This window comes from Pristis pectinata, chromosome 2 (assembly GCF_009764475.1).
Source record: "Pristis pectinata isolate sPriPec2 chromosome 2, sPriPec2.1.pri, whole genome shotgun sequence".
NCBI classification, from domain to species: Eukaryota; Metazoa; Chordata; class Chondrichthyes; order Rhinopristiformes; family Pristidae; genus Pristis; species Pristis pectinata.
This window is the reverse complement of record NC_067406.1, coordinates 28,829,688-28,851,619: the sequence shown is the minus strand read 5'-3', so window position 1 is coordinate 28,851,619 and position 21,932 is coordinate 28,829,688. Positions and strand designations below refer to the sequence as shown.

General features: G+C 41.4%; 1 protein-coding gene across 3 annotated transcripts in view; it reads right to left on the bottom strand.

Moving 5' to 3' along the window:
* Positions 1–2,748: 2,748 nt before the first annotated feature.
* The window catches only part of rab27b (RAB27B, member RAS oncogene family), a 75,586-nt gene continuing 56,402 nt past the window's right edge, over positions 2,749–21,932 (bottom strand). For all 3 annotated transcript variants that reach the window (XM_052010190.1, XM_052010188.1, XM_052010189.1), the window contains exons 3-6: positions 19,961–20,046; positions 17,294–17,397; positions 11,558–11,681; positions 2,749–5,531 (exon numbers count right to left, since the gene is read on the bottom strand). In XM_052010190.1, the coding sequence (XP_051866150.1) occupies positions 5,342–5,531; positions 11,558–11,681; positions 17,294–17,397; positions 19,961–20,046 (504 nt within the window). In that variant the 3' untranslated portion in view covers positions 2,749–5,341. The remainder of the gene's footprint in view (positions 5,532–11,557; positions 11,682–17,293; positions 17,398–19,960; positions 20,047–21,932) is intronic.

The following is a 21,932-nucleotide window of genomic DNA, read 5'->3' as shown; positions in this document are numbered from 1 at the left end:
GAACTATTTCTTAAAGCAATATTGGATAAAGGATACTCTTATAACTGGGGTGCAGGTGCAGAGGATACAGAAATATGTTTGCACCAATCATTGAAAGCAGCAGGGCAGACTGAGAAACCTGTTAATACGGCATGCACAAGTCTGGGTTTTATAAATAGAAGCATATAGTATATGGACAGGGAAGTCATGCTGAACCTTTATAAAACACTGGTCTGGTCTCAAATGGAGTACTGTATTCAATCCTGGTCATCACATTATAGAAAGAATGTGAAGGTCCAGAAAGAGTATACATGAAAAGATTTAGAGGTTTTGGGATGAGGGATTATAGTTACAAATAGAGATTAGGGAGGCTCCTTCAAAGAGATGATTGGGGGGAGTATATAAATTGATGAGGAGTCCAGACAAAACTGATACCAGGAGGCTGCTCCCTTTGGTGGAGGGGTTGAGGATTAGAGGTCAGAGGTATAAAAGGGAAAAGAATCAAAAGTGCTGCAAGGAAAAACTTATCAATGCAGTGTGGTTGGAATCTGGAAAACACTGCTTGCAGAAGAGGTGGAGGTAAGTCCCACTGTGATTTTCAAGAGAGAAATAGATAAACATGAAGAAGAAAATATTGTAAGCCTACAGAGAAAAGGCCAAGGGATGGACCTTGTGAGTTGCTGTGGTTGAGAGCAGGCATGGACATGATGTGCCGAATGGCCTCCATTGGTGCTATAACCATTCTATGATTCTACAATAAAGCAAAGATGTCTCCAACCTGATGGCATGAACATCAATTTCTCTAACTTCTGGTAACTACTCCTCTCTGTCCCCACTTTTTTTCCTTATCCGATTGGCCCCCATCACCCCATCTCTTTTCCCTCTTCAGCCTTCTCGATCTGCCCATCACCCACACATTCCGCCCTCCGGTTCACCTCCTCACCTCCTTCCCACTGTTCTTTCCTATCAAATTCCATCTTTTTCAGCCCTTTGTTACTTCTGCCTATCACCTCCCAGGTTCTCACTTCATTCCCACTCTCCTCCACCTCCCACCTGCCTATCACCCCCCCTCACCTGGATCCACCTATCACCTGCCAGCTCTTGCTCCACCCCTTTCCCCTACCTTTTTATACTGGCTGTCTCCCCTCTTTCTTTCCAGTCCTGATGAAGGCCCCCAACCCAAAACGTCAACTGTCCATTTCCCTCCATAGATGCTGCCTGACTCACTGAGTTCCTCCAGCTCTTTTGTGTGTTGCTCCAGATTTCCAGCATCTAGTCTCTTGTGTCTCCAGAGAGGTCCTAATTTTGCTTTTTTTTTGGTGTGATTCCTGATACTTAGAGCAAAACCTATCTAATGCATCCAAAATAGGTGAAATCTAATTTCTAGACAGTACTCTTACAAAAGAATCTGGAAAATCCTAGTGTTAAATCTGGACTTTTCCCAGCATCACAACCTAACATCACATTTATTTTCAATAAAAGGGAATGGCAAAACCAATTAATGCATAAATGACCATGAAAATAATCTTTAAGTCTTAGTTTTCCTCTCACACAGTCAATATCAAGTTTATAGAATGTTCGAGTTACTGACCTTCTGTTTATTTCACAGAAATTAAGCTTTGAAATTATGTCTATATTTATATTTCATAAATACAACTGAGATTTTAAATCTGAACCATGATTTTTAAATTGTATATATTTAAACAATTAATCTGTCCAAAAATGTTAAGAGGATGATGACTGCAGCCAATGCTAACCAGCTTCCAATATCTTGTGATGCTATGTGCAATACATCTTTGTAATATAAAGTGGTTTTTCTGTTATCCTCACCAAAATGACATTTGCCATTTTCTCACGTAAGCAATAGAAATCAAAACTTCTTGTTTCCACTTGATGCTTTTAAGTAAACACATGAGGCATGATCTTGGAGTCCAAAATCATGTTTTCTGGCCTGAAAATGGACTATTCTTCAGGTAACTCAAGTGGCTGTTTGAAAATGGCAACAAGGGACTTCTTACTTGTTTCAGACCATTTACTAAAATTAGTCAAGGTGATGGTCTGATCTGCCCTATTAAGAATTCTTTAGCACCATTGCAGCTTAGGAATCATTACATTGGAACATAGATCATGCCCTTATGGTAGTAACCCCCTTAGAATGATAAAGCCTCAGATGGGTTACCCTTCACTGGTGAGAGGACATCAGCAGTTTGTCACTGATATTTCAAAATAAATATAGTGCAAAGGGAAGCTGTCCAATCATTGAGTCCATGACAGAATTTGCTGATATCAAGCAAAACAAGTTGGCCTCTGTACAATATTTGAACAAGATACATTTCAAAATATTTCCACATGAATGGCACTCAAAACTAATCTCCATATCCTGGTGCTACACACACAAGGTACATGGTAAATTCAACACTTTGATACTGTGAGCATGCAGTTGCGTTTATAAACCTCAGGTAGGAGGGTTGGCACTACAGTGTACTGGAGCCTCACCTGCCTCCCAAACTCTTTGGAACACAGATTCTCCTTGGGAGCACCAATTCAATCTCAGAAATTAAATTGGAACAATGTAACTACCCCAAGGACAAAACAAGTCTTCCAAGTTATTTTTCTTAATCCTAGTATTGACCCATTGACATGATTCAAATTAAAATATGCTATATGTAAGCGAATTCAATTTAGAAAAAAAGCAAAATTGCCAAATTAAGGCCAATTTCTAAACACTGTAACATCATATTCATACACTGTAACAAATAGTTGCAAGGATTAGGATAAAATTCTTTTTATTTCTTTTCATCCATTTGAATATTTGCGTTTAGTAATGAATATGGAAAATATTGTAAAAGAAAATTTGAGTTAGAAGAAAAACAGAGCCCGACAGTGCAAGGCAGATGGGTGTGTGAGAAAATATAGTCCCTGTGTCAGAATGATTCCATTATCAGGGTTTTTCAATAAAGATACACTCATTCAGCTTTCTCCCCTTGTTGCTAGCAACAACTCCCATACATACATGAGTTTCTATAGTGTAAGTCTGTTACATCCCAAGGAAAATGATACCTTATTACCTTAAGTGCCTGTGTCACATTGTTATATTTTGTCACATTTTTGTATCATCTTTGCTGTTCAACTGAAGACCAACAGCAACAAATAAATGTTGTGTTCACTTGACACTCATTATGTGTTTAGGTAAACTCCAGTTGAAAAACACAAAAAGGGCCCACAACTCCAAAACTCCCAAAGCTCAAATAAAAGACAGAAACTAAAAATTCAAGCAGAGATTGAAATTGAGAGTTGTTGGATCAAAAAAATAAATGAAGAACCAAACTAACAAAATGCTTTTCAGATCGTGCACCTGGTGCCTGCCCTACTTATATGCTTCATTCACTGATCCTGGCCATTTGTCAAGTTCATGGGAGCTTTCAAAATAACATAAGGTAGGAAGACTTTATCTGAAATTGCAACATATCCAGTTGTTCTTGTTTGGAAGGTCACTGATGTCCAAACTGACAGATGGGTTCAACAACTGAGATTACTTGATCATCCAAGTTCTGATGAACAGGCACTGACCTGAGAGGATAACTCTGTTTCTCTCTCGGCAAATGCTGCATGGCCTGCTGAGAATCTCCGCTGTTTCCTGTTCTTTATTCCAAATTTCCAGCATCTGCAGTTTTTGCTTTTCAATTACATGATCAACATGAGCAACAAAATTCAGTTAATAGTGAGGCAGAGAAAACTGATCAGGATTTGGTGCAGGAAGGTGGGATCAATCATGGTGAATCAAGCTAATCTCTGCAGTTGATCTGCTGAATAGGGATTTGGAACACGTAGGCTTGAGACAGTTTCAATCTTTTGGCCATGTAAAAGCTTCCCTAAAAGCAATGTTTTTATTATTAATATTGTTAGCAGACACATATGGAAAAGAGTAATTTGCATATGTGACTGAGTAAATTACACTCTCTGAGAATCCAGTTGAGAGTGAGAGTCTGAGCAAAGTTGTTCCCATCCATGTAAGCAAAGGATCACTCAAAGAGTCATTCACCGGACTATTTATGTGGGCACATGTAAAATATTTTTTTTAAATGTCATTATTGGGGTTGAAATTTCATGGATTTTACTGTATTGTCCATTCAATTTATTGAAAAAGATGTCCTCAGATAATGTGAATGTATCTACAGAGTGTGATATTTCCAGCTTTGATCTTCACTGGGACAGAGCAGTCTATTTAGATATTTACCTAATACAAGAGCTGAAGGGGCAGAAATTCCAAATTGTTCTTTCCCATATGGGCATTGATCAGTGAAATGAAAAAAAAGCAGATGATATAAATCTGAAATAGAAAATGCTGGAGTTTCCACAGGTCAAGCAGCATCTACTAAAAGAGAAACAGAGTTAACAAAGACCTTTCAAACTGAAATATTTGCTCTGTTTCTCTTTCCACAGATGCTGCCTGACCTGCTGTGTGTTTCCAACATTTCCTGTTTTTGTTATGGATGTCAGTTAACTGTATGAATTACTCAGAAAACACAAATTACATCACACTAGCAGAAACATAGTTTTCAATTTCTAACAAATGGTCAATATTCCACGCAGACAAACAGACAGAAGTATAATTGATAATGCAAAGTCAATCACTGGACAAAGTCTGCTATCCACTATGTTCTGTGCACTGAAGCTTTTATTTGTCTGGACGCCTCACAGGTACTGCAAGTTAGGAACTTTGTAATAATTGTGGTCTGTTCACTGAGGTGAAAGGACGTAGAGCAGGCTCCAATCAAATTTACCACCTCCCCAGCTGAAGAAGGATGGATGGAGGTTGAAGCTTTTTGTTAGTAGGGAGTTAAGGGATCAGAAACTTTGATTGTACTTCAGAAGAAAGTGATCACCTAAAAAGAACAGAATACACCTCTACAAGGAGAGCTCAAATGTTCAATTAAGATTGTGATAATGGATATTTCCTCAAACACTTGATTGCATTGTAATTTATTTTGCAGGTGAGTTGGCTGTTGCCTTTTGCAACTTGATGGCCTTCCTTTCACCTTTGTTCTATAAGAGAAGTCAAGTTTCTTTTACTTATTTGGCAACATCGGTATTTGGCAGGAAGCAGTTTAGTGGCATTAATGTGGCTGGGGTGGATAGCCTAGTGTACTGAGGTATACATTCATGGATGAAATCTTCCAACTAAAATACTTGATGACATTTTCTGCAATACCTAAACAGCATTATCTACAACTATTTCCCCTAGTTATAGTGAAGATGGCCAGCATAAGTGTAAAAAAAAAACACAATGAGATAGGAAAATAAACTTTCTGGAGAACAATTTACACATGCAAAACTTCTTTAGGTGGGATAACTCTGGTTTCTAGCAGGCACACTTTTTCTCATTTGGATTGGTATCTTCAAGTTTTTGACCTGCACCTCCGTTGACTGATTCAGGTATTTGACTCTTGTCAACACACTCCTCCATACGTTTCATTATTAAGTCCAGCAATGCAATTACAGATTCATCAATCCCAGTTCCAGTGGCAGCACTAGTTTCAAAGTATGGAATTCTGTGGAATGAAGATAAGGTCAGGTAAGCTTCCATTTTGTTTGTGAGGAAACAATGTGTACAAGGAAAACATACAAAATTGAGGAGTTCATTTTATTTTATCGAATGCAGGCCCAACCTGTTCACATCCATCAACATGCTCAATACAATTGCAGAACTTGTCCTTCTGATCAATAACTTCCCCTTTGATTCCATTCACTTTCTCCAGATTAAAGGTGTAGCTGTGGGAACTCACATGGGCTCACACTAGGCCTGTCTTTTTGTTGGATACATGGAACAGTCCTTGTTCTAGGCTTAGTTGGGACCACTCCTCCAAATCTTTCCCTGATACATTGATGACTGCACTGGGGCCACATCCTGCACCAAAATGGAATTCAAATTTCATCACTTTTGCTGCCAATTTCCACCCTGCTCTTACATTTACGTGGTCTATCTCTGGCACTTCCTTTCCCTTTCTGGATCTCTCAGCCTCTGGAGATAAACTAGTCACCAACATCTTTTATAAGCCCACAGTCTTCCTCAGCTAACTTGACTATACATTCTCTCACTCCTGCTCCTGTAAGGTCACCACTCTTTTTACCCAGTTCCTTCGTCTCTATTGCATGAGGCCTTCTGCTCCTTCTTCCTGAAATGTGGCTTCCCTGCTGCCACAGTGGATGGAGCTCTCAAGCACATTTTCTCTAATTCCCACAGGTGGGCTCTCACTTCCTCTCCGATGGGACAGGACAAAAATAGAACTCCACCTTACACCCCACCAGGTTTCACATTCAATGCATTATTCTTCGTAATTTCCAACGTGATCCCATCATCAGTCACGTCTTCCCCACTCCTCCTCTTTCTGCATTTTGCAGGGACCGCTTTCATCCCCACCCACCATTCCCTGCCCCAGGGCACCTTCCCATGTAACCAAAGGAGATACAGCACCTGTCCATCCAGCTCTTCCCTTCCCACCACCCAGAAGCCCAAATAATAATTCCAGGTGAAGCAGAGATACACTTGCACTTCTTCCTATTTAGTGTACCGCATTTGGTGTTTACTTCTCCACCAATTTCATGCACCAATGCTGGCTTAGAAGCTGATTTAAGCTTCCTTTATACCGTCAGGAAGACCAGAATTAAAGAAAGTGACCAACAATAGTGACCACAACTCCCTTAGACAGGGATAGGAGCAGACGATATGGGAAAGTTTTTAATTGGGGGAGGGCTAATTATGACGGTATTAGGCAGGATCTTGGGAGTGTAAATTGGGAACAGATGTTCCCAGGCAAATACAGAGAAGAAATATGGAGGCTGTTTAGGGAACATTTGCATGGGGTTCTGGATAGGTTTGTCCCACTGAGACAGGGAAAGGATGGTAGGGTGAAGGAACCACGGCTGACAAGAGAGTTGAAAAATTTAGTCAAGAAGAAGAAGGAAGCATATTTAAGCTTTAGGAAGCAAAAATCAGGCAGGGCTCTTGAGAATTATAAGGTAGCCAGGAAGCTGCTTAAGAAGGGATTTAGGAGAGCTAGAAGGGGACATGAGAAGGCCTTATCAAGTAGAATAAAGGAAAACCCGAAGGTGTTCCACACATACCTGCAAAACAAGAGGATGACTCAAGTGAGGGGAGGACCACTCAGGGATAAAGGGGGAAACGAGTGCCCAGATGCGGAGGAGGTAGGGGAGGTCCTTAATGAATACTTTGCTTCATTGTTCACTATGGAGAGGGACTTTGACGAATGTGAGGTCAGCATAGAACAGGCTAATGTGCTGGAGCATGTTGAGGTTAAGAAAGAGACAGTGTTGGAGCTTCTGAGAAACATTAGTATAGATAAGTTCCCAAGACCAGATGGGATTTACCCCAGGTTACTATGGGAGGCGAGGGAAGAGATTGATGGGGTGTTGATGATGATCTCTGCATCCTCCCTGGCCAGAGGAGTGGTACCAGAGGACTGGAGGATAGCAAACGCTGTTCCCTTGTTCAAGAAAGTAATAGGGATAATCCTGTGAATTATAGACCAATGAGGATTAAGTCAGTGGTGGGCAAGCTATTGGAGAGGATTCTTAGGGAGAGGACTTACGAGCATTTGGAGAAGCATAGTCTCATTAGGGATAGTCAGCATGACTTTGTGAGGGGCAGATTGTACCTCACAAGCCTAATTGAGTTTTTCGAGGAGGTGATAAAACAAATAGATGAAGGTAGAGCAGTGGATGTGGTGTATATGGACTTTAGTAAGGCTTTTGATAAGGTTCCCCATGGTAGGCTCATCCAGAAAGTCATGAGGCATGGGATCCATGGAGACTTGGTTGCGTGGATTCGGAATTGGCTTGCCCACAGAAGGCAGAGGGTGGTAGTGGATGGAGAGTATTCTGCCTGGAGGTTGGTGACTGGTGGTGTTCCACAGGGATCTGTTCTGGGACCCTACTGTTTGTGATTTTTATAAATGACTTGGATGAGGAAGTGGAGGGATGGGTTAGTAAATTTGTGGATGACATGAAAGTTGGAAGGGTTGTGGATAGTGTAGAAGGTTGTGATAAGTTACAACAAGATATCGACAGGAGGCAGAGATGGGCAGAGAAGTGGCAGATGAAGTTCAACCCAGTAAAAGTGTGAAGTGATACACTTTAGAAGAACGAACATGAAGGTGGAGTACAAGGTTAATGGCAGGATTCTGAGCAGTGTGCAGGAATAGAGGGATCTTGGGGTCTAAGTCCGTAGATCCCTCAAAGTTGCCACGCAAATTGATAGGGTGGTTAAGAAGGCGTGTGGTGTGCTGGCCTTCATTACTCGGGGGATTGAGTTCAAGAGCCGCGAGGTAATTTTGCAGCTCTGTAAAACTCTGGTTAGACCACACTTCAGAGTATTGTGTTCAGTTCTGGTCACCTCATTATTGGAAGGATGTTGAAGCTTTAGATAGGGTGCATAGGAGAATTACCAGGATGCTGCCTGGGTTAGAGAACATATCTTATGAGGAAAGGTTGAGCGAGCTATGGCTTTTCTCTTTGGAGTAACACAGGATGAGAGGCAACTGAAAGGTGTATAAGATTATGCGGGGCATAGACAGAGTGGACAGCCAGCACTTTTTCCCCAGTGCGGCAATAGCCAATACCAAAGGACATGCCTTTAAGGTCAGAGGAGGAATGTTCAGGGGAGATGTCAGAGGTAGGTTCTTTACACAGAGAGTGGATCGTGTCTGGAACACACTACTGGGGGTGGTGGTAGAGGCTGATACAATAGGGACATTTAAAAGGTCCTTAGATAGGCACATGGAAGTAAGAAAAATGGAGGGATATGGAGGGAAGGGTGAGACTGATCATGGAGGAGGTGTTCAACATCGTGGGCTGAAGGGCCTGTACTGTGCTGTACTGTTCTATGTTCTAATTATTCCACCATTTCCTATAATCAAATTTAGGCTTCCCCAATCACTGACTCTTTTACCATTCCCCTCCTTCTCCAACTTAAAACATTATGTTACAGAGATGGCAGCAGAAACCACTGGTGATTGGACTTTCAGTGGGAGAATGTTTTGGGAACAGTGATCGTAGCTCTGCAAGTCTTCAGATGGTTATGCATAAGGATAAGACTGGACCTCAGGAGGAAGTGCTAAACTGGGAAAAGGCTAATCACAACAGTATTAGGCAGGAGCTGGTGGAAGTAGATTGGGAGCAGTTGTTGTGGGTAAGTCCCCATCTGACATGAGGGAGTTGTTTAAAGGCCAGGTAGTCAGAATTCAGGGCCAACATGTTCATTTGGGGAAGAAAAACAAGGATGGCAAGGTTCGGGAATCTTAGATAGTGAGGGATATTGCAAATTTAGTCAAAAAGGAAGAGGAAGCATATGTAAGGTTTAGGAAGTTGAAATTGGACAGGGCCTTTGAGGAATATAAAAGAAGCAGGGGAGAAATTAAACAGGGAATCAGGAGGGCTAAAAAGGGCCTTGAAATGTCCTTGGTGAGCAGGATTAAAGAGAATCCCAAGGCATTTTATGCATAGATTAAAAACAAGAGGGTAACAAGGGAGAGGGTAGGACTGCTCAAGGACAAAGGAAGGAATTTATGCCTGGAGCTAGAGGAAATGGGCAACATACTAAATGAGAACTTTGCATTGGTATTCACCAAGGAGAAGGACATGGAAGACAGTGAGATCAGAGAGGGCTATGCTGATACTCTGGGGCATGTTAACATCAAAAAGGAGATGGTGTTGGGTCTCTGGAAGGGCATTAAGGTGGATGTCCCCAGGGCCTGGTGGGATCTATCCCAGGTTATTGAGAGCTGGAGCCTTGACAGATCTTTGTATCCTCTTTAGCTACAGAGGACAGTAGAATAGCCAATGTCATTCCTCTGTTTAAGAAAAGCAACATAGAAACAAACGAAGTTACAGGCCGATGGCCCTACATCAGTGGTAGGAAAATTAACGGAGAAGACTTGGGGATTGTATATGCTCACATCTGGAAAAGCATAGACTTATTATGGATAGTCAGCATGGCTTTGTGCAGAGGAGGTCACATCTTATAAATTTGATTGAATTTTTTTGAGGAGGTGATGAAAATGATTGATAAGGTAGGGCAGTGGATGGTGTATACATGGACTTCAGTAAAGCTTTTGAAAAGGTCCCTCATGATAGGTTGATCCAGAAGATTAAGGCACATGGAATCCATGGAGACTTGGTAGATTGGCCTAGCCATAGAAAGGAGAGGGTAGTATTCTGACTGGAGGACTGTAACCAGTGGTCCTCCACAAGGATCAGTGCTGGGTCCTCTGTTGTTTGTTATATGATAAAAATGTTGGTGGGCTGATTAGTAAACTTGCAGTTAACACAAAGATTGGTGGAGTTGTGGATAGTAAGGAATGTTCTCAAATGATACAGCAGGATGTAACCAGTTGGAAATATGAGCAAAGAAATGGCACATGGAATTTAATCTGGACAAGTGTGAGGTGCTGCACAATGGGAGGTAAGATGTAAGAGAAAAGTAAATGGCAGGAACATTAGGAGCATTGATATACAGAGGGATCTTGGTGTGCAAGATCATAGCTGCCTGAAAGTAACAACAAAGGTAGATAGGGTGATAAAGAAGGCATATGGCATGCTTGCCTTCATTGTTCAGGTTGTTGAGTATAAATGCTGGGAAGTCATGTTGCAGCTGTATAAAACTTTGGTTAGGCCACATTTGGAATATTTTGCGCAGTTCTGGTCACCACATTACAGGAAGGATGTGAAGGCTTTGGATAGAGTGCGGAAGAGGTTCACCAGGATGTGGTTGGACAAACTTGGATTGTTTTCTCTGGAGCATCGGAGGCTGTGGGGCGACCTTATAGAAGTATATAAAATTATGAGAGGCAGAGATAAGATTGATAGTCTTTTTCCCAGGGTGGAAATGTCAAATGCTCGAGGGCATAAGTTTAAGGTGAGAGGGCATAGGTTTAAGGTGAGAGGAGATTTACAAAGCAACTTTTTTTTACACAGAGAAGCAGTAGGTTCCTGGAACATACTGCCAGGAGAAGTGGTGGAAGCAGATGCAATAGCAGCATTTAAGAGGCATTCAGACAAATGTATGAACAGGCAGGGAATGGAGAAGTATAGATCATGTGGAGGCAGATGTGCAATTTAAATTGGCATCATGGTTGGCACAGACATCGTGGGCCGAAGGGCCTGATCCTGAGCTGTACTTTTATATGTTCTATGTTCAATGCCTGGGATTATATCCCAGGTGACCTTATACTGCTTCAAGTCTGGAAGAAATAAGAAGATACCAGTGTTAAGATAGTGTGCAATTTACCTATGAAATGATGACAAGTATCCAACTAACAGCACTGCCAAATGTGAAAAATCACACCCATTTTAACTGACCAATTTTCAGAAACTCTTCTGACTGGTCAGGTACAAAACACAGATATTTATGATTTAGTTTGTGACTAAACAGATACAATCACATTTGTATTTTCTTTAATGGGAAATGGGTGGTGCTGGATGAGTGAAAACCATTCCCCTACTGCCTGTGCCCCTGGAGAGTAAATAAAGAAACAATAAATTTTAGCGAGCAAACACTCACCCATATTTTTCTGCTAGCTCTTTTGCTTGTTTCTCTTCTACCTCCCTCTGATCAGATAAATCTGCTTTGTTCCCAATTAAAACCACATCAGGATTCTCACAATATGCATTTGCTTGAAGCTGGCCTGAATGAAAGGAACAGTGGAAAAAAAATCATAAATAACCCATGCAAACTGGAGATGGCAGTAAAGAGTCTGAGATACTTTGAACCAGGAAGTTCAAGAACTAAAAGCTGCTTACCAAGCGAAAAAAGCATCAAAGACTTAAGTTTGCTTGATTAGCAGCTTCTCTACCACTTTTAAAACGACCTCCTCTACCATCTGCGTGTCATGCCCACAGTATGCACTTTCAATGGAAGATACTTCCTGCAATATTTTACCAAGACTCCTTTGGCAGTTCTTCCACCCAGCACTGGATGTACAGAAACACAATGTTGGTGCATTAGTGTATCAGATTTTTACCATTGCTGGGTAAAAATTCCGGAATTCGCTGTTTAACAGCATAGTTAGGTGGATAACATTTCACAAAATAAGAACGTAAAATCATAAGAAAACAGGAGCAGGATTAGGTCTCTTGGCCCCTTAAGCTTGCCCCCACCATTCAACATAACCATGGCTGATTTGTATGGGGCTTCACCTCCTCTTCTGTGCTACTTCCCCATAGCTCTCAAATCCCTGATCTTTCTAAAAAGGCTGCAGCACTTAAATAAGGTGTCCTCTCACCCTTCCTCAAACTTGGGCTGTTCTCAGACTAGTCTTGACAGCAGTCTAAGAATGGAGACATTTTTTGAAAGGTTGTAAAAGCTTATCTGGCTCAGTAAGCTCCTTCAGGGAAGGAAAGTGCCCCACCTACCTGGTCCAGTTTGGATCAAACTGCAGTTTTACATGGTTGACTCAATGCCCTTGAGGAGACTACAAGTTGGCTATAACCACTGCCTTGACAGGGTTACCCACATTCCAACAACTAAGTAAAAACTATGTCAGTTATTTCTCTGGCTTTTTCTGCAGTACAAGGGATGTAAGCAGTCACCCATGACAGACAAATCCATTCTGACTATCACAACATTCACAGCTGCTGTGAAATTCTTCCTTTTACTTAAAGCTGCAAGAATTGCAAGCTGATATGGGAGTGAGGTTTCTGTCTGAAAGGTAGGCATTCAAGGAAGCCAAACCTTGAGATTATCCAGTGAGCTTTTGTTTTATCAACTTGCACTATGACAGGTATCTTTCACATGATTAAAGACAATAACATTTTTAAGAATAGGCTGCAGTGAACTATGTTAAAGGACTAGGCAATAGAAAGCTAAAGAAAACCGGAGTGATGTAATCATAATCATAAGGTTAATGTTATGCAACACCAATAGAGCTGTAGAGTAATACAGCATGGAAGCAGGCCCTTTGGCCCAACTCGTCCATGCTGACCGAAGTGCCCACCAAGCTGGTCCCATTTGCCTGCGTTTGGCCCATATCCCTCTAAACCCCTCTTATCCATATACTTATCCAAATGTCTTTTAAATGTTGTTAATATACCTGTCTCAACCACTCCTTCTGGCACTCTCTACCAACGAGATTAATTGGTCGCAGATTTGCCGGAAATGAATGGATTTGTCTTGTTGAGTAAATAAATGTTATAGATTTAAGGACATAAGAAATGTTAGTGAATACAGACAATTAAACTCATCAGGTCCACACCAACCACATCTGGGTGTGCTTCTTCACCCATGGATCTCCTTCTAACTACACTGGGGGACTCTTGCTTTGTAAACACGAAGTTCTGTCTGTCAGTTCCTTCACAAAATCTCTTTAACTCCTTTTTGTGCTGAGATCAGTCCAGTTATCTTTTAAAATGTTGTTTTAAGCTATAAATTATTACCTCCTCTGCAGGTTTTTGGTACATTGATGTTATTCTGAAAGCAGAAAAGGGTTTCTGCTCAGATCTTCTGAATTTACAACTTAAGTCTTCTAGTCCTACACTTATGAATCAAATTAAAGGACCTTGAACTTCATTCATACTTCCCAGACTTTAAACACAAGTATCATGCCAAGGCCATGGTTATTGTCAAGTTTCTAGTGATAACATGTTTAGTATTTTATTTTCTTAACAACTTTGTCTTCTATAGGGAGGATATATCCTGGTGATACTAAAGAAACAAAGGACTGCAGTTGCTGGAATTGAGATGAAAAACACGATGATGCTGGAGGAACTCAGCAGGCCAGGCAGCATCCGTGGAGAAAAACAGGCAGTCAATGTTTCGGGTCAGGAGCCTTCTTCAGGACTGAAGGTAGGAAAAGGGGAAGCCCAATATATAGGAGGGAAAAACAGCAATGATAGGTGGACAAAAGAGGGGAGGTGGGGTGGGCACAAGGTGGTGATAGGTAGATGAAGGTAGGAGACAGTAATAGGCAGGTGCGGGGGAGGAGGGGAGAGCAGATCCACTGGGGGATGGGTCAAAGGTAAGGAGGAAAAAAAAGGAGAGTAGAAAAAAGAGAGATATCTTCTTTTTTTTTAATTCTTTATTAGTCACATGTATATCGAAACACACAGTGAAATGTATCTTTTGCGTAGAGTGTTCTGGGGGCAGCCTGCAAGTGTCGCCACACTTCCAGTGCCAACATAGCATGCCCACAACTTCCTAACCTGCACGTTTTTGGAATGTGGGAGGAAACCAGAGCACCCAGAGGAAACACACGCAGTCACGGGAAGAACGTACAAACTCCTTAGAGACAGTGGCCAGAATTGAACCCGGGTTGCTGGCGTTTTATTAGTGTTACGCTGACTGCTACACCATCGTGCCTGCAGCATAACGCTTATTACAGGCAAGGAAAGGGAAGAAAAGAAGAGGCATGGTTGGGGGTGGGTTTGGGGGGTGGGTGGTGTGGGGATTACTTAAAGTGGGAGAATTCAACATTCATGCTGTTAGGCTGCAAGGTGCCCTGGTCATAATTTCACATTCTAAACAGAGTAAAGTAATAAAATAAAACTATTATTGTATGGTTCAAAATGGCAACGATGTTTTTCTTAACCTTTGTGAAGTAACAGCGCACAAATTTGAAAATGATTTTCAATTCTCTATCACCTGTGTGGTTTGAGGTCCCATCTTTAACTGCATGTGAGCAGCACTGGCAAAGTTAGTACTTATTAACGGCCCCTCATTGTCCTTGAGAAGTCAGTGGTGACTATGAATGTTAAGCTAATAAGTGGTTTACGCCACCCAGTTGACTGTGCTGCTTACTCTTTTTATTAACTTCAGCATCTAGCGACACTGTTGATTTCCTTGCTGCAACGGCTTGGGACTTGCACTGCTAACGGGAAGGAGGATTATGGAGCAGCAAGCGTTAGAGGCCATTCTAGAGGTGAATACTGGAGGGAGCACAACATGGAATAAAATGGAGACACAAGAGACTGCAGATGCTGGAATCTGGACCAACAAGAAATTCAGTGGGTCGAGCAGCATCAGTGGGAGGAAAGGAATTGTCGACGTTTCGGGTCGAAACCCTGCCTCGTGGTGCATGCTACCCTGTTTCCCCAGAGGTGAAGAGCAGATAGAGGATGACAAATGGCCTTTGGATACATTTATTTTATTCATTTTTGGGTCAGGCCACTGCTGGCAAGGTCGCATTTAATGCCCATCCCTAATTGCCTGTGAGAAGGTGGTGGTGAATCACCTTCTTTAACTGCTACACTTCTTACAATGAAGGTACTCCTATAGTGCTGTTGGGGAGGGAGTTCCAGGATCTCGATACAGCTGTAATGAAGGAATGATGATATATTCTGAGTCAGGTTGGTGTACAACTTGGAGGGGAACTTGCTAATGGTGGCGTCCCCATTCACCTGCTGTCTTTGTCTCTCTTGATAGTTAAGAACACAAGCCTGGAATGTGTCTCACTATCAATAGTGATTAGTAAAACAAAATATGTGAAATTGTTTCCTAACTAATCCTGAAAGGTTTGATTATAATTATTAGATTGTACAAGTTTTGGTAGGTGCAGCAACCACTGGAAATTATTTCTAGTGCTCCACCGAATCAGTCCCCTTAATACCTTGAAATCTTTCATCAAGTTATTCGGCTTTCCAGGGATTATTACTCCACTTTGTGTTATCATTCCTCATATGTATTAATCTCATAAATCCATCTTACACTCACCCCAAAATCAATATATCTTTCCAAAGGAATGAGACACCCAGAACCACTCATGGTACTCTAGCTAGGGTGGAACGGTAGTGTAACAATTAGCATAGCGGTATGATAGCGCCAGCGACCCAGGTTCAATTCCCACCGCTGTCTGTAAGGAGTTTGTACCTTCTCCCTGTGTGACTGCGTGGGTTTCCTCCAGGTGGTCCGGTTTCCTCCCACATTCCAAAAGGACATACAGGTTAGGAGCTGTGGGCACGCTATATTGGCGCCGGAAGAATGGCGACACTTGCGGGCTGCCCCCAGCACATTCTCAGTAATGCAAAAAGATGCATTTCACTGTATGTTTTGATGTACATGTGACTAATAAATAAACATCTTATCTTATCTGTATTCTAACCAGGGCTTTGTTAACAGTAAAATACCTCCTACTTTCTGTTACTTTAGTCTTCTGGATATACGCTTTATCTTTTCATCAACATTTCTGATTTTGTTCTGCACTTTTCCATGAATATAGTCCATCAAGTCTCCTTGGATCTCTGTTGGTTCTAGCCTTTTATTAATTAGGAAGAACAGGGCTCTAGCCTTTTTAAGCCCAAAGTGAATGCCTAATATATCTCTATTCTGAAATTCATTTGTCCCATTATAGCAATTTGTTTAAACTATTAATAAGCTGTTTTTCTTTGTGTCAATTAAGTGATTTATAAATATGGCAAATTGTCTTTGCAGAACAACACAAGTCATGTCCTAGTATTGAAATACCAATTTAAATTTCTCCTCTATCACCTGCCACATCACCAGTTTCCTAACCTAGTTCATAATTTGCTTTAATTTCATGAATATCAACTTTAACTAGAAATCTCTTATGACGGCCTTCATCAAACATTCCTGGAAGTCCTTATGCAAAATATGCAAAAGTATTCCCCTGTCTACTTTCATTGTCATCTCTTCAAAAAATTCAATCATGCTCATCAGGCATGACATACACTTTACAAAGCCATGCTGGGCCCTATTTAATCATTTGAAAATAGTTTACTTCCTCCATCCCAGTTGTCAATCTAGTAATATCCTAATAACAGATGTAAAACTAATTGCTTTATAATTTGTTGATTTCCTCTCCTAGGTAGCAGAATGACATTCAAGCAGTTTTCAAACTTTGGAAGCTTATGGTTAGGAAATCTGCAATGTTCCCACTTACCTACTTTAACTGGAATGACTATCATCTGGTCCTGCAGGTTTATTACTCTTCAGAGCTATTACTTTCTTCATTACTGTTACTTTGCTTGTGTTAATTTTGATGAGCGTTTGTCCCTGATTCAATATTAGTTTCCTTGGGATGACAAGCTATATGTTCAGTGCAGTGGCACATCAGAATGTGAGTATGGATTAACTGATGGTGTTTAAATAAATGAAGTTATAAAGTTTCCAAAAGTAAGGTGACAGAAAATTTTAACTCGCGATTATCTGAAGCACTGACACAAACTAATAGCTTAGGAGCATTCTTACATTTCTCAATGTAGAGAGACAGGTTATTTGAGTTTCCAATAAACTTCACCCTTTGAAAAAAAACACTTGAATTGGAACTAAGTTATTGCTGCAACTTACTTATCCAGTTTCTCACATTCAGGAAACTCTGCTGACTTGTTAGGTCGAAGACCAGTAAAAATCCCATGGCATCCCTGAAGAAGGCTGTGGTGAGACTTCGAAACCTACCGGAACAAAATAAATGCAATCCATTGGAACCATTTCAAAAATGCATGCCTAAGTCTTGTAATCAATCTCCTACATCTATCATTATAGTCTGCCATGGAAGAATGTCTCATGGAGTTTCTATCTTGCAAGTTAGTAACTTAAACTTATACAATATAATGCTTTGAGCATCAACTCCTCCTTACAGTGACTAATGCCTTCTGGCAATTAGGATAAGGGGGTCTCCAGGAAAATTTAGATGGGGGATCATCTGAGTTTAGTAAAGCATGAAGGAGAGAAACCAGAATTCTGCTCATTATAAAGCAATAAAGTTGCAAATTATAAAAGGTCTTTGTAACGTCTATTTATACCACTAGACTAAGAAGGAACGCCCTGTTAAGTATATGTTTAGGTTTCAGTTTAAGTAAATTAATTATTTAGAACTGATGGTTAACATGCTCAGAACAAAACTTTGCCTGATTGGCTTGGCAGCAGTGAATGCTGCTCATTGTCTGAACAATAGTTACTTGGAAGGGACATCCTGCTGCTTGCTCATTATCTCACTTTCAAACTGATGAAACACATTTGTACAAAAGCAACATTTTCCAAATGTTGTAATTCAGAAATAAAACCAGAACCAACACGTCAAAAATGCACAGCTGGTCAGGTACCGCCTGTAGAAGGAGAAACAGAATTAATGTCAGAGGTTAATGATCGTTCATCAGAAATGGAAAAAAGTGGAAAGATAAACAAGAGAGGAGTGAAGTGAAGGGAGAAGAAATAGTGTCAATATCACACCAACAGCTAGCAATGAATGGATCCAGAGAGGGCAACAAGCCAAAGAGGAGTCGAGGTGGACCTGGATTTCTAAAGAGAGGAAAATTGGGCCCAGTCTTGGAGAAACCAAATGTAGATTAGGTATTGCCTTTGCAGGACGTCTCCACTCTGAGCTCCCTTTAATCTTCCATCCAGTCCTGTCTTTCTGTCTTTAAATCTTGACATTGCTACAATAAAGCCCAGCCCAACGAATTGCATCTCACCTTCCAACTGGAACATTACTGTCCTCAGGACTTAGCACTGCATTCAACATTTTCAGGCAACCAGCCTTTCCAGTTTGTACCAGAACTGGCCAGATGTAATGAAGGTTATCAAACTGTAACATTTTTTTTCTTTCCAGGGATCCTGCCTGACTTGCTGAGTATTTTCATCATTCCCTTTTATTTCCATTTCAAGTTTCTGCTGTGTTTTATGTCTTTCAATTCCAGCATTGTTTCTCTCCTAGATTCTCATTCATCTCCTTCTACTTACATCTCCTCCAGACACATCATCTGTGATTAACAAGTCATCACCACCCTCTCTCCACCAGCATTGCCATCACTGATGTCATTCACTCTGTTTTGGTTTGTACCCTACCACAGTCATTCCCTTTGTTCTCTTCACTACACCTTTCCTTTCTGTGTAACTTAAACTGAAATGTTACCTCTGTTTCCCTCTCTATAGATGTTGCCTGACTTTCCACTGTTATCTGTTTTTATTTCAGATTTCCAACAGAAGGAGTTTAGTTTTTCTTATCAATAGTCTAGGACTTAGTCATTATCTTGAAGTTGTTCCCCTGTTCTCTGTGGTAGCCAATAGCTTACAAAGTTTGATTGGACATTTCTTCTACAAACTTAATTACTACATTGTGGAGGGCAGACTGTGCACCAGCACAAGCAGAATCAGGCCAGACTGTGTGTCCATGTATGTAAAAGCAGGGTTTCATTGCGAATATTAGATCGGTTCTGGGGTCACAGCATCTGGTGCTGGGGAACACATTTCATAAAAATGCCCTTTTAATTTAGAACCTTTCACTTCTCTGTGGTTCTCCCTTAGGCCTCTGATATGCAACCTGTCATTGCCCAAAGCCCTCCTGCCATCACACTTCAAACTCTAACATATACCTTTATAAATTCTATTGACTTTAACAGTTGGGTTCATGAAACAATGCAGGTTCTTCCATTTGGGGGTAAAATTCACTGTGAGCTCAGACAGTGAAAATGGAAACTGAAACCAAAGATCCCATCAGAAAGTTCAGTATCTTCCTTATGGATAAAAAAAATTGGGTAATAATTTTATTCTCTTCAGATAATTATTTGCCAACATTTTATTCATTCACAAGGTGTGGAATTCATTAGCAAGATCGGCAATTTTTGTGTATCCCCAATCGCCCCTTGAGCTGCATGACTTTCAAGTCAATCAGATTTCTGGGCCAGACCAACTGAGAAAGGCAGACTTCCTTTCCTGATGGCATTGATAAATCAGATATTCCATTGGCTTCATGCCCAGGTTACCAGGTTACCAGGTTACAATTCTAAGTTCATTCAATTACTTGAGTTTAGCTCCCTCAGCTGTCATGGTGGGATTTCAACTCATGTCATCGGATCAACAGTCCAGGCCTCTGGATAACATAACCAGCCATCATATGTCAGTGCGTCTGATGGCATCAGGAATACTTACGGTATGAGAAAATTAAATCAATCATTGTATCAAATATAAGATTTCTTAATCAAAGAAAAAATATAAAAACAGTATCTGAAGCATTACCTTTCCTGTCCAGCTGTATCCCATAGCTGGAGATGGATTCTAAAGGGATTGCCTGTTTTACCATTTGAGCCTCCAACATGGTGCACCTAAAGTGTAAATAAAATCTTTTAGTGGCTTTGACTTGGGAGGTCAAAGATGGCTTGCTGCAGAGGGCTATTGAAATCAATAACTATGCACAGCAGCCTGCAGATATTTCATGAAAAATGCAGTAACTACAAGGTAACATTTCCCTTGGGGTCCTCTCCATTTCACCTGGAAGACAGTACAGTAAACAAGTATGCCCCTCTTGGAGCCAACACAATATTCTGGCCCATTGAGGGTTCTTGTACATCTCCCTCATCTGTCCTTGCCCCACTTCTTCCCCACTACTGGCTGCAGCATTCCTACCACCCATCACCTACCCACTCCTCTCCCTACCCACCAGTTTGATAGCTTTCCTGTCTGATCTAATTGGCAAGCTGACTCCCTGTGCTGCTGAAGGTCCAGCCATGTGCTAATAACATGCAACTGTCAGGATGGTTCTGACTGTTGTAATTGGATCCTCCACAGTTTCAGAATCAGAATCAGAATCAGGTTTATTATCACTGACATATGTCGTGAAATTTGTTGTTTTGTGGCAGCAGTGCAGTAAGTTACTATAAGTTACAAAAATAAATAAATAGTGCAAAAGAGGAATAACGAGGTAGCGTTCATGGGTTTCATGGACCGTTCAGAAATCTGATGGCGGAGGGGAAGAAGCTGTTGCTGAAACATTGAGTGTGGGTCTTCAGGCTCCTGTACCTCCTCCCTGATGGTAGTAATGTGAAGGGGCATGTCCCAGGTGGTGAGGGACCTTGGTGATGGATGCCGCCTTCTTGAGGCATTGTCTCATGAAGATTTCCTCAATGGCGGGAAGGGTTGTGTCCATGATGGAGCTGGCTGAGTCTACAACCCTCTGCAACCTCTTGCGATCCTGCACATTGGAGCCTTCACACCAAGTGGTGATGCAACCAGTTAGAATGCTCTCCAACGTACATCTATAGAAACTTGCAAGAGTCTTTGGTGATATACCAGATCTCCTCAAATTCCTAATGAAGTAGAGCCACTGGCATGTCTCCTTCGTGATTGCATCAATGTGTTGGGCCCAAGATAGATCCTCTGAGATGCTGATGCCCAGGAACCTGAAGCTGCTCACCCTTTCCACCGCTGACCCTTCAATGAGGACTGGTGTGTGTTCTCCTGACTTCCCCTTCCTGAAGTCCACAATCAATTCCTTGGTCTTGCTGACATTGAGTGCAAGGTTGTTGTTGCGACACCACTCAACCAACCAATCTATCTCACTTCTGTATGCCTCCTCATCAACATCTGAGATTCTGCCAACAACAGCGGTGTCATGGCCAAATTTATAGATGGTGTTTGAGCTGTGCCTAGCGACACAGTCATGAGTTTCTGCGGTCCCCACCCATGACTGAGTCATACAAACCTTCTTAAAGAGATGTGTAGCATCCTTTCCCCTTAAACAGGCATTTCAAACAGATTTATTTATGGAAATATCACAGCAACTTTGGAGTGTGGTTATATAGAGAGAAGAGGAGAAAACACTTTCAGTACAAATATGTCTTTATTCTCTCCAATCTTTAATGTTAAACAGTACGCTTAAATGTTATATTTGATGAGAAACTTTCTGAGTGAGCCTCTGAGATCTGCCATTTTGCCTCTCCACTAGTCAGTTAATGGAGCATCAGGATTACTACACACAGCTGATTGGGACTGGTCTGTCTCAAGAAGCACACCAGTTATGCAAGGTCAGAGCCAGCTGGATTTTTTCTAGTTCAGAACTTTCTAATGTTCGTGAGGCCTGATCATAGAGTCATAGAGCCATACAGCATGGATACAGGCCCTTTGGCCCAATGATTCCATGCCGACCAAGGTACCCACCCAGCTAGTCCCAATTTCCTGGGCTCAGCCCCTATCCCTTGAAGTCCTGTCCCTC